The 13,267-nt window shown below is 43.6% G+C and overlaps 1 protein-coding gene across 1 annotated transcript in view; it reads left to right on the top strand.

The window, feature by feature from the left end:
* The window catches only part of KLF9 (KLF transcription factor 9), a 30,035-nt gene extending 17,524 nt beyond the window's left edge, over nucleotides 1-12,511 (top strand). Inside the window, exon 2 of the mRNA XM_066368007.1 lies at nucleotides 9,097-12,511. Within this exon, the coding sequence (XP_066224104.1) occupies nucleotides 9,097-9,326 (230 nt within the window). The 3' untranslated portion in view covers nucleotides 9,327-12,511. The remainder of the gene's footprint in view (nucleotides 1-9,096) is intronic.
* Nucleotides 12,512-13,267: the final 756 nt, after the last annotated feature.

A 13,267-nucleotide genomic window follows, 5' to 3' on the forward strand; every position in this document is an offset into this window, starting at 1 on the left:
CACGCACAGCAGATCATATACTGCTCCTTTCGCTCAGCATTGTACTGCCAACATCTTTGGACTTCATTACATAATCACATAGTACCTTTTTAACACATACATATTATTCCACTGTGAGGTTACACTCTGTCTGTAAAGCAGTTCTTTATTTTTACACATTTAAATTGTTAGCAAGTTTTATCTTTCATAAACAATGCTGGTTTCCCTATATTTTTATGTTCCTGTCTAATTATCACCAAAAATAATTCCTAGATGAGTATATTACCAGATGGCCCCAAATCAATTATAAATCCTATCCATGCACGAGAGGACCGATTTCCTCATGTTTCTAGCAATGATAGGTCTGTGAACGTGCTTTAACATTTTCACTGGCCTGTTAAATATTTCATTGGTGGGTGTCTTAATTAGTGTGTTCTGACTATTTGTGAGATTGAATATATTTTTATATATTTATGTATTAGCTGTTAGTGTTTCTTAGTATATAACTTATTTGCATTCTTGGTTCTTAAATTTCTTTGAAATACATTTTTATTTATTTCAAAACTGACCTTCAAATAGGATCATGCCTGTGGTTTTATGTCTGCAGTCTCTCCCCATTCTAGGATTCTAAAAATATTCACCTCTATTTTCTTTTACCTTTTTGGTTGTATTTTTTCACATTTACATATGTAATTCACTGGGAATTTAGGGATCTAGATTTAATTTTTTTAAACCAGATTCCTATGCTGTTTATCAAATGACACACCTCTTTATTCACTGATTTGCAGTATCCCATCCATATGGAGTCCTGAGTTTATTTTGAGACTCGAGTCTGTCCCACTGGTTTGTCCTTCCTGTGCTGGTTTCACACTATCTTAATTATTGGAGCTTTAATCATGCATTTTAATAACTGGTATTGCAAGTGCTCACTTATTGTTCTAATGCAGAAGTGTCTTGGCAGGTTGAACACAATTATTCTTGCAAATGAACTTTAGAATAATTTTATCAAGTTTAAGAAAAAAGAATTTCTGTGGGGTATATTAATTTCATAGGTGAGTTTGTACAGAATTGCCATCTTTTCACCAGCGAGTCTTGCCATCTAAGAGTCTGGGGAATGTTCCATTTGTTCATTTTCTTTTATATTAGGATTTTATGATTTTCTTCACACAGGTCCTGAACTTTCGTTGTTAGGCTTATTCTGGCTGTCTGTGGTTACATTTTCAGTTATTTATCTTAGATTTTACAAATAGAAAGTTGTGTTAACTATAAATAATACCTATTTAACTTCCTCCTTCCTTCCACAATTTGCTTCTTATTTTGTTATCTGCTTGCACTCACTAACATTTCCTGAACAACATGCAATAGCAGCGATGATGGGGCTGGGTGTTCATTCATCCTTGAGCTTGGCTTTAGTGGGAACGCTGCCTTTGGGGAAAGGTTTTAGATCTGTATTTTTTTTAATCCTGTTAACTATTTTTCTAAAAGTTTTTATTGGGGATTTTCTCTTAAGAATGTTTTGCGCATTTGGAGATGTTTAAAAAAAAAGAATGTTTTGCATTTGTTAAGGCAAGAGGTGTGTGTGTGTGTGTGTGTGTCCATGTTAACCTGTTAAAATGGGGAATAATATCAATACGGTTTTCTAACAGCAAATTAATCTTTTATCTCTGGAATCCTACTTGCTTTTGCTTTTTTTGCAATCAAAGAACACTACTTTTACACAAGAGGTAGCCTTGATTTGGTACATCTGTGAGAAGCTTTTTTTTTTTTTTTTATAGAGACAGAGAGAGAGTCAGAGAGAGGGATAGATAGAGACAGACAGACAGGAATGGAGAGAGATGAGAAGCATCAATCAGCAGTTTTTCACTGGGACACCTTAGTTGTTCATTGATTGCTTTCTCATATGTGCCTTGACCGCAGGCCTTCAGTAGACTGAGTAACCCCTTGCTCAAGCCAGGGACCTTGGGTCCAAGCTGGTGAGCTTTGCTCAAACCAGATGAGCCCGCACTCAAGCTGGCGACGTCGGGGTCTCGAACCTGGGTCCTCTGCATCCCAGTCCATCGCTCTATCCACTGCGCCACCACCTGGTCAGGCTTTTTTTTTTTTTTTTTAAGCAAGAGAGAGGAAGGGAGAGAGATGAGAAGCATCAACTCATTGTTGTGGCACCTTATTTATTCATTGATTGCTTTCTCATATGTGACTTGACCAGGGTGCTCCAGCTGAGCCAATGGCTCCTTGCTCAAGCTGGTGACTTTTGAGCTCAAGCCAGCGACCGTGGGGTCGAGTTTATGACCCCAGGCTCAAGCTGGTGAGCCCACACTCAAGCCCACAACCTTGGAGTTTCATTCCTGGGTCCTCAGCATCCCAGGTCAATGCTCTCTCCACTGCACTATTGCCTGGTCAGGCAAGAAGCTATCATTCTTTTCTTTTTTTCTTTTGTGACAGAGACAGAGAGAAGGACAGATAGGGACAAACAGGAAAGAAGAGAGATGAGGAGAATCAATTCTTCATTGCAGCTCCTTAGTTCATTAATTGCTTTCTCTTTCATATGTGCCTTGACAGGGCGGTGGGGGGGTTACAGCAGAGTGAATGACCCCTTGCTTGAGCCAGCGACCTTTGGGCTCAAGCCGGAGACTATGGGGTCATGTCTATGATCCCACACTCAAGCCAGCAACCCCGCGCTCAAGCCGGATGAACACTTACTCAAGCCAGTGACCTCGGGGTTTCAAACCTGGGTTCTCTGAATCCCAGTCTGACACTCTATCCACTGTGCCACCATCTGGTCAGGCGAGAAGTTATCATTCTTAATTGGCATTTTTAGAGTTCTGTTCTGAAAGGTGTTCTAATTCCCTTAGATTTGTTTTACTAGATTGGGTTACTTTTGCCAGAAGCAATGGAAGCTTCAGCGTTTGTGTCTTTAACCTTCTTGCCTCAGTGAAGGTTAGCCCACTTTAGGAACCGTCCATGGAATTGTGAAAGGAAAGACGAGAAGCAGCAGGTGGGAAAGGGGCTCTGGAGAGCATAGGGCTCCCTGACCTCAGACCAGGACCTCAGTGGCAGCCTGTCTGAACCCAAGGTAGCCTGGACAGGCTTGGGCATATCCAGTTAGCAACCCCTAGGCCTGTCCTCTCTCTCCCTCTACATGGAGAACTCAACACTGTTCATTTCAAGACTTGACTGAGAAGAACAAGCTTCACTTGGCATAATCATATTAATCACCAGGTGGAGGGCAGGCTCCTTCTTAAAAGCAATGAACCGTTGTCTGTACTGACTAGGTAATGCATAGCCAGCAGACTCCACTTCACTCCCCTTGAACCTGCTGGAGGCCCAGGAGACTTCCGGGGGCCTGACCTATCTCAGCAAAGAGTCTTTTACACATTTGGTGCAGTGTTCAGGAGCAGTTTTGATCAAGTTTATTTTATACTCTGAGCTGAGTCTGTCAGCGGGAGGTGCTTAGCTTGTTGCTGAAAGGGGAGGGGAGTGCTATACAAATAATGAAAATGCAGAGAAACTTGTGCTGTTAACAGCTCAGCTCCAGTAAAGCAGAGTTGATTGTGTCACTGCCTCTGGGCGTGTTTTCCTGTGAAGGCCAGAAATATAGTACTAGTCCATGTCTGTTCCTTTCTTTTTCCCCCAGGAGGATAGTAACTCTCCATTAACACCGAAGACAAGTTAAAATATTCTTTAATTAATAGTTGATTTGCCATATGATTTGTTTGGTATGAAGAAAGACCCATTCCTTTGGGGGCCTTAGCGCTGAACTGAAAAGAGGACCCGACTTGATCTCCATCTGGCGGCAGGACGCAGGGCAAGCCAGAGCCTCTCTGGGGCTCCTTCCTCCTCTGCACACAGCGTGTCTGGCTCTGCTCACCCTGAAATTCTGTTCCCTACATGTGATTTCCCCATTCTTTACTATTCTTAGGTGTAAAACATATATCATTTTCTAAATGATACCATATTATATGTGAACCATTGACTAGCCTGCTGAAATGTAGCCTATACATACATAGTAGGTTGTATGCAGACTTCTCCACTGGGTCAAAGAGGTGGATGATGTTAAAGGGCCCCTACTTGTAAGTTCCCAGCATAATCCAGGGAACCCTGCACAGATACACTGCTTGGATGGTGCAGTGTTTTATAAAGTGTTGAATTTGAATGCCTGCAGAGGGAAAAGCATTCTTCATTGGGCCGTGGATTCCACCATGACCCTGATTTTACACACCTGGCATTTCACACATTTTTATTACGTGTCTGGCTCCTGAAGACATGTGGATTTACACCAGGTAGAAGTTCAAATCTTTAGATTGAGTTCAGGGGTCAGCCACCTTCCTGTAAGGACCAGACCGTAAATCTCCTAGGTGTTGTGGGCCACACGGTCTCTGTGGAAACCACTCAGCACTGCTGTTGTAGAGGAAATGCAGCGTCGATAATACATGATGAGTGAGCATGGCTGTGTTCCAGGACAACATTGTGCATGGACGTGAACATGTGAACCTCATATAACATTCTCCTGTCGCACAATATTATTCTTCTTTTGATTTTTTTCCAACCATTTGGTAAAAAGCAAATCTAAGAATGGTGTTTATACCATTATTAGCTTGTGGGCTTTACAAAAACAGATAGCAGATTGCATTTGGCCTGTGGGCTATAATTTGCCAACTCCTGATTAAGGGCATTGTACAAAAGCTTCTAATGCTTTTCCAACGGATCCGAGAAGAATCAGAATGATCCCGGAGCTTTTACACAAGCAGCTCGCTTCCAAGTAGATAGTTTTTTTAAATGCTTGAAAAATGTAAACTTGAATTACACAAGTTATATGGGTCGAACAAAAGTTGCTATTGACTGGTTTGAGCTGGGTTCTGTGGGAGGCCCTTCTCTCTGATGGACTCGGGGATAAGGATGCCAAGTCAACGACAGCATCTGAGTTAGAAGCAGCGAGAACAATCACATGAAGACAGCTGTGCGGGGCCCTGAAGAGAATGTAGCCATACTCAACTGAAAGTGAATTCGGTGGGAATGGACTCTGATTACACTTGACATGTATGTTAAGTCGTGAGCATCCTTTCTTACTAATTCTCCTGTATGTAGAGCCCATTCAGGTTTAAGGACCGTTTTCCGCTCACCATCACTTCCGTACAACCACCTTCCTGCTACAGAGGGAGGGCTCTACTTCCTTTATAATCCTAGCAACAGCAGAGTGGTCTTCTGACCCATTTTTTCCCACAGTGTTAACCTCCCCTTGTGACACACTTGAAAGAATCATGTGCCAGTGAGTAAGCTAAACCACATCACCCCTGCTCCAAGAAACCACATCTAGTGGGTTTTTGCCCTAACAAGCACTGAGAACACACCGCTTGGCCTTCCTGTCGCTTTCCTCACCACCAAGTCATAGAGCAGTGGGCGAGGGTTCCAGCAAAGAGAGCAGAGAGAGGCTTCTTTGGTTTCTTTTATTTTTGTTTTTACACTCTTTGAATTCTGATCCTTTTTTTTTTTTTTCCCCGCATTTCTCCGAAGCTGGAAACGGGGAGAGACAGTCAGACTCCCACATGCGCCCGACCGGGATCCACCCGGCACGCCCACCAGGGGCAACGCTCTGCCCACCAGGGGGCAATGCTCTGCCCCTCCGGGGCGTCGCTCGCTCCGTGGCGACCAGAGCCACTCCAGCACCTGGGGCAGAGGCCAAGGAACCATCCCCAGCGCCTGGGCCATCCCTGCTCCAATGGAGCCTCGGCTGGCTGCAGGAGGGGAAGAGAGAGGCAGAGAGGAAGGGGGGGTGGAGAAGCAAATGGGCGCCTCTCCCATGTGCCCTGGCCGGGAATCGAACCCGGGTCCCCCGCACGCCAGGTCGACGCTCCGCTGAGCCAACCGGCCAGGGCCTCCTTTTTTTTTTTTTTTTTAACATAACGTGTTTAAAAGACCATTTCTCCCACAGACACATCATTGGGGTTAGAGAGCACTGCTGCAGTCCAAATCTGCCCAGTGATCCAGGAACTTCTGAGCAGGCTTTGGTGACGTGAGCAACCTGGAGGATGAACAGACTCCACATGCACACACGGTTTTAGCATTCACTAAATGCTTGGCAGCACAAGTAGCACAAAAGTCAGATATGACATTATCTTTGCCCCAGGAATTCAACCTTATTGGGTTGTGACAACCTGCATTCCAGCTTTTGCTGAGTTCTGCTGAACTGGGTAAAAATGCTATTTAATCCAACAAAAGTGGTAAAGTGTAGTTTTCAGCTCCATGTCGTTGAGTTTTTCAGAGAGTTCAGTTTGAAGCTCCTTGTTTTTTCTTTTTGTCCTAGCCAGAGACAGTAAGCATCCTGCATCCTCATGCATTACTCTCCCCCTAGCGCTCAGCCACGTTGGGTTGGGCTCAGCACTTACTGGTTTGCGTTGCCTTTTGCTGCCGTGGCTTTTCAACACGGAGCTCAATGAGAATTTGTACCTGACCCTCATATAGCAAATTTGCCTATCGTAGTCGAAACCCTTTGCAGTTTTGCTTTCTGCAGTTTTAGTTACCCACAACCAACAGTGGCCTGACAATATTAAATGGAAAGTTCCAGAAATAGAGAATTTATAAGTTGTAAATTGCATGCCGTTCTCGGTAGTGTGTTGACCACTCTGCTGTGTGCATAATTCTGCCTGAATGTGAATCATCCCTTTGTCCAGAGTATCCAGCCTGTATATGTTCCACGCCTGGTAATCACCTAGTGACCATCTCAGTTAGCAATAGACTGGCACAGTATTACAGTGATGGTGTTCAAGTAACCCTTATTTTACTTAATAATGGCTCCGAATTGCAAGAATAGTGATGCTGGCAATTCAGATATGCTGAAGAAAAGCCATAAAGCATGTATGTATAGGGTAGAAAACATAGTATTCTATAGAGTTTGGCACACTCTGCAGTTTTAGGCATCTTTTGGGGATCTTATAACACATCCCTGTGGATAAGGGAGACTATTATATACAAGTTCGTTTTGCCCATTTGAGTTTCCCACAAGAACAAGTACGTTGAAGCGGTTGTGATGACCACTGCTCAGCTTAGAGAGCAGCAGATAAAACCTTAGTCCTGTATAGGTTGCCATGAGGGTGATAGAGGTTTTGTGTGGTTGTTATCATTATTTCTACATCTCTGGCACAGGTTGGGAGGAGCTGGGGGAAAAGAATGACTTAACCTTTTGATGGTTCAGATGCACCATGCTGGACAGCTCCCAGCCTTTGGAGTCTCTCTCTGGGTTCCGGGAATGTGGAGACAGAAGGGAGAAAATATTCACTCCTCACATCTGCCACAGGAGTGTCTGGAGAGTTCTGTGAAAAGTAGGAGTTTGTGTGCCCTGCATCTACGAAGCAGCTGCTTTGGGCTGTGCTTGGAAAGGTGTGAAGAGCAGCCAGGCGCCAGGAGCTGGTACATGGCAGTCACTCACGGGAGGAGCCAGCAAGACTCTTCATCTTAAACAGTTGCTTCTGCCTTTCTGCTGCGTGTGTGCCCCAAACATGGACACAGCTCCCTCCCCTGCCAGTCTGGGGTCAGGAGGCCTCTAATGCTGGCCTGATCCCATCTGGAAAGCAAGATTTAGCTGCACTTTATATGCAACACAATTCTGTGAATTTGAGGGAAGTAACTGGAATGGGTAGGGATTTGGAACCACTGTCTAGTGTTACACCTCTGTTTTCTAATCTGCAAAATGGGCCACCTCTGGGAGGTGTTTTGTGAAAATTCAATAAGATACTGCTCTCAGCTCTGTGTCTACATTTAGGTTATTATTTTAGAATAATGTTGGTTCTTTTATGAGAGATATGGAAGAGATTCTGATTGGTTAGTCTAGACGGAAAGATTAGAGAAAGTCATGTGACCTCTCTTCAGCTATGTAAAGGATTATGATGTGGCAGAGGGCACAAACTTACTTTTAGTGTGAAAACAGTGTGGCCTTTACAGGGAGGCAGCCTTGACATCAGGGAGTGTATGTGACAGAGATGCTGAGGAACATGCAAGCTTTCTTGTCAGCACTAGGTTCCCAGTCACCAGACTTGCTTAGGCAAGGTGGCCACAGCCCTTGGGAGCTCGAGGGGAAATGTCTGTTTCAGGTGGGAGGTTAGGAGGACTAGACACCTCTCTTCTCTACCATTTCTGCAATGTCATGAAATTTAGCAAAGGCCTGAGGTTTTTGACTCCTCTGGAAAAACTTACAAAACCAGCAACCATGTAGAATTAAAACAGAACTAATAATTTCTAAGGCTCTTAGAGACCCATTGGGTACAAAGCAAGCTCATTTGCTTAGAGAAAATGATTCTCAGCAATTTCTTCATATTGCTGGTCTACTAAGGCTGCCATAACAAAGCACCACAGACTGAGGGGCTTAAACAACAGAAATTTATTTCTCGCAGGTGTTTTTGTTGTTGTTGTTGTTGTTGTTTTCAGAGACAGAGGGATAGATAGGGACAGACAAGAACAGAGAGAAATGAGAAACATCAATCATTAGTTTTTCGTTGTGACACCTTAGTTCATTGTTTGCTTTCTCATATGTGCCTTGACCGTGGGGCTACAGCAGACCGAGTAACCCCTTGCTCGAGCCAGCGACCTTGGGTCCAAGCTGGTGAGCTTTGCTCAAACCAGATGAGCTGGCGACCTCGGGACCTCGAACATGGGTCCTCCACATCCCAGTCTGACACTCTATCCACTGCGCCACCGCCTGGTCAGGCATATTTCTCACAGTTTTGGATGCTAGAAGTCCAAGATTAAGCTGTTTGACAGAGATGACTTCTTCTGAGGCCTCTCCCCTTGGCTTGTAGGTGGCTGTTTTCTCTCAGCATCTTCACACGGCCTTTCCTCTGCATCTGTGTCCTGATCTCCCCTTATGTGGACACCAGTCACTGGGTTCAGGCCCAGTCTCATGACTTCATTTAACCGTACTCTCAGTGCAAAAGCCTTATCTTCCACTGCAGCCACTTTCTCAGAAACTGGAGGGTTAGACTGGGACAGAGGCTCATAATTCTGCCCATAACACTAATAGACAAAGGATTTATCCTTTGAGTTCTAGGGCTTGTTGACCATGACCAGCCTTCAGAATTTGTGTTCCATGTTCTTTAACTGTATCTTGTCTTGATTCCCTTCTCGCAGGTGAACGGCCCTTTCCCTGCACGTGGCCAGACTGCCTTAAAAAGTTCTCCCGCTCCGACGAGCTGACCCGCCACTACCGGACCCACACGGGGGAGAAGCAGTTCCGCTGTCCGCTCTGTGAGAAGCGTTTCATGAGGAGCGACCACCTCACCAAGCATGCCCGGCGTCACACCGAGTTCCACCCCAGTATGATCAAGCGATCAAAAAAGGCTCTGGCCAACCCTTTGTGAGGTGCTACCCGCGGAAGCCAGGGAGGGACGGACCCGGAAAGACAAAACTACTCCCAGCAAACAGACAGACATGTGGAAACGAAGCCCCAGAAGAGGCACGCTGCCAGCACAGGAAGTCCTGTTCTTTGGTCACTATTCTACTTTTCTTCTCCCTGCATTGTTTTTTAAAAAAAGCACATTGTAGCCCAAGATCAAAGTCCAACTTGGTCCCCTTGCAGAGGCAACTCGGAACCGCCTCTGACTTTCGGAGGGAAGGCAAATGCTTTTTTTTTTTTTTTTTCTCCTTGATTTTTCCCTGGGGTGGGAGGGGATAGAGGGTGGAGGGAGGTGGGAGGTAAGACCAAGATTGGGGTAGAATTTTAAAGATTCAACACTGGTGTACATATGTCTGACTGGCTGAGTTGACCTGTGGCATCACACAGTGATTCTGGGCCCTTTCTGCTTGCTGTCTCTCAGAATTGTTTTTGTACCTTTTAATGTAATGACAAATGTGCTTTGGTTTCTTTAGCAAAACCACTCTCTTGAATCACGTTAACTTTTGAGACAAACAAACAAAAATAAACGCCATAGCACAGCTGTCTTTATGCAAGCAAGAGCACACATCTCCTCCAGCATGATGTCACCTAAAGACTTGAAAACACAAAAGTTACTTATAGTCAATGGGTAAGCAGTCTGAATTTATACTAATCAAGACAAACCTTGGACAGGTTACACTAAGTACAGAACTTTTAAACCTTGCTTTGTATTAATTGTATTTTTTGAACATAAGCTGCACTTTAATTTGTAATGCAGAGGATGAATAAGTTAAGTTCATGCTTTAAGGATAGAAGCAGACATTCTTTTTGGAACCACGTTATAATCTGCTTGTTTTACAGTATACACGTTTCCCTAAGAAATCACAGCAGATGTGAGGGCAGAGCATATGCAACAGATGCCGAAGGAGAAGGAGGGTAGGTTTTTTTGTTGTTGTTTCATTTTAAAAAGAACAAACAGAATTTTGACTCTTTTAAACTTTTCCAAATTTTCCTATTCTTTTAGTTAACATCAACTTATTATACATGCCACGAAGGGAAAAGGCTTTGACTCTGTTGGGTTTTATTTGAACGGGTGCATAACAGTAGCTAGCTCTAGAAACACCGATTTTTTGGGAGTGGGGGTTGTTGGTCTCCTTCCATGTCCTTACAACTCCCACTAACAAGTACAAGAGTTAGGTAAAATGAAAAGGGAGCTGAACTGTGAAAAGAAAAACACAACCCTATTAGCAGTGAGTGCCAAGGGAAAATACCACGGGGATTTCAGAGGGGACTGCACAGTCGTCCCTCTTGGAGAATGGAGTCATATGGAGTACATACAAAGGAAAACATGTCACTGTATCTTTCACATCAGAAGCCTCACCACTACGTATCTTGTATCCAGGTGTCTGCAATGGCCTAAACCACTACATCCACAATATGCCATTTACCTGAACACTTCATTTTGGCCTTTACATGGTCAGAAAGAAAATGAACTGAATTTTCGTAATGAAGAAGAAACCTCAAATAGGGGAGTCAACAGTGATCGTGGGGAAATGTTTACATTTTTTTTTCTTCAGAAATAACGTCTTCTGACCATTTTAGCTGATATTTAAAACAGGGAGCTCTGACACACCCTGGTTGACACGTGTGCTGTAAGATGTGTTGTGTGAACCCGGGGTGCCTCCCTGCCAGTGAATTCATTTCACCTGATACAGGCTCGTTTCCAGTTCAGAACCGGTGTGGGCTCCTGCAGCAGGCGCGGGTCACAGCTGACTCCTACTTCCAATACAAAGCCATCATTAGCACGGTGGGTTCTGTTTTTTTCTTTTGGTTTTGTTTAAATGACGTAGTTATATTAGTTCTCTAAAGAGAACTGCTTTTAACATTAGGGACTGAGAGCAGTCCATGGGATAAAAAGGAAAGTGTTTTCTCACGGGAAAACATGTCAGGAAAAATAACACTTTCTACCTCTGTTTCAGATTTTTGAAACGCTTATTTTAAACCAAATTTTAATTTCTGTGTCCAAAATAAGTTTTAAGGACATCTGTTCTTCCATACGAAATAGGTTAGGCTGCCTATTTCTTACTGAACTCATGGAATGGTTCTGCTTGTGATCCTCTTCACGCGGCCTTTGAGTGAGTGAGGAGTTTGAGGTTGCCTAGCAACCCACGAACTTGTACAAACTCATCTTTCCCTCACAGAAAGAAACGAAGGAAAACCAAGCAAAGTCAGTGAAAGACAATCTTTGTAGTTTCAGGAGTAAATCTATATGTGGCTTTTGTCCAGCACTTAGATGGATGTAAATGCAGCAACTTGTTTTTTAAAAAAATGCACAATTTATTCCCCCCAAAAAAGTTGCTCCTTGCCTTTTCAAGGTGTTGACGAACACACATTTGATATTCTCTTATATGTTATAGTAATGTAACGTATAAACTCAAGGCTTTTTATTCTTTGTGATAAATCCTTTTGTGAAATGTCACAAAGCAGGAACCAGCATTCTAATTAGATTTACTACATGAAGATATGGTTCAACTAGGACTACTAGAGTTCATTGAACACTAAAACTATGAAACAATTACTTTTTATATTAAAAAGACCATGGATTTAACTGATAAAAATCCAAATGCAGGATAGTAATTTTTGTTTACTTTTTTAACCAAACTGAATTTTTTGAAAGACTATTGCAGGTGTTTAAAAAGAAAGAAAAGTTGTTTAATACTGTAAGTAGTTGTCATATTCTGGAAAATTTAATAGTTTTAGAGTTAAGGTAACTCCTCTCCTTGGTTAGGGAAGAAGAAAGTCCTTCACCACTGTGGAATGACGCCCTGGCTTTAAGGTCTGTCTCTACATCATGCTTCTTTTGATAATTATATTCGATAGTTATAATTACAGAAACTGATTAGTCAGTTTGCAGATTTAGCACAGTACTCATCACTCTGGATAGATTGCGCTGTTCTTTCACAATAGATGAATGATCTGTAACACTGTAAGATACTGACCTTTACAACTGTTTAATCAGTTTTATTTTTGTACAGTATTAGTGACCTAAGTTATTTTGCTGTCCTGTTTTTGTAAATCAAACAAAATTATACTAGATGATTCTGACAGTGGGTCTTTTGTACATATGTATATATGTTGTCCAAATAAAAATAATAAAAGTGATAAAGATTTCCTTGTTCCTGCCATTCTGTTTTAAAGGAGGCCAATATTGCCATAAGAGGGGTTATTTCTTTAACCTGTGCTCACAAGATTTTTTTTTTTTGTACCTCTCTGAAGCTGGAAATGGGGAGAGACAGTCAGACAGACTCCCGCATGCGCCAGGCCGGGATCCACCTGGCACGCCCACCAGGGGCAACGCTCTGCCCCTCTGGGGCGTCGCTCTGCCGTGACCAGAGCCACTCCAGCACCTGGGGCAGAGGCCAAGGAGCCATCCCCAGCGCCCGGGCCATCTTTGCTCCAATGGAACCTTGGCTGCGGGAGGGGAAGAGAGAGACAGAGAGGAAGGAGGGGGGGGGGTGGAGAAGCAAATGGGCGCCTCTCCTATGTGCCCTGGCCGGGAATCGAACCCGGGTCCCCCGCACGCCAGGCCGATGCTCTACCGCTGAGCCAGCTGGCCAGGGCCACAAGATTTAATGGTACATGCAAAGATGGTTCTACCCTATGCCTCTCAGCATGTGCGATATTTGTATAGAGCTGTGTGTGTTTATTATCCACAGACTTCTGAGGCAGTAGGTGGAATGGGGACTGCTTGAAATCACTGCATTATGCTGTAGGGGCTATTTATATTTTCAGGTAAATCACTAGATTAGGTTTATAAAGCTCATACTCTGCTAGTGTGTGGTTGGGACTGGTTAGAGAATATTAAGTGATTCAGATTGTGCTTTTGAGACACAATATTGGTAAGAACACCCAGGTTGAGGTCTCAAA

Source organism: Saccopteryx leptura, chromosome 2, assembly GCF_036850995.1.
Source record: "Saccopteryx leptura isolate mSacLep1 chromosome 2, mSacLep1_pri_phased_curated, whole genome shotgun sequence".
NCBI lineage: Eukaryota > Metazoa > Chordata > Mammalia > Chiroptera > Emballonuridae > Saccopteryx > Saccopteryx leptura.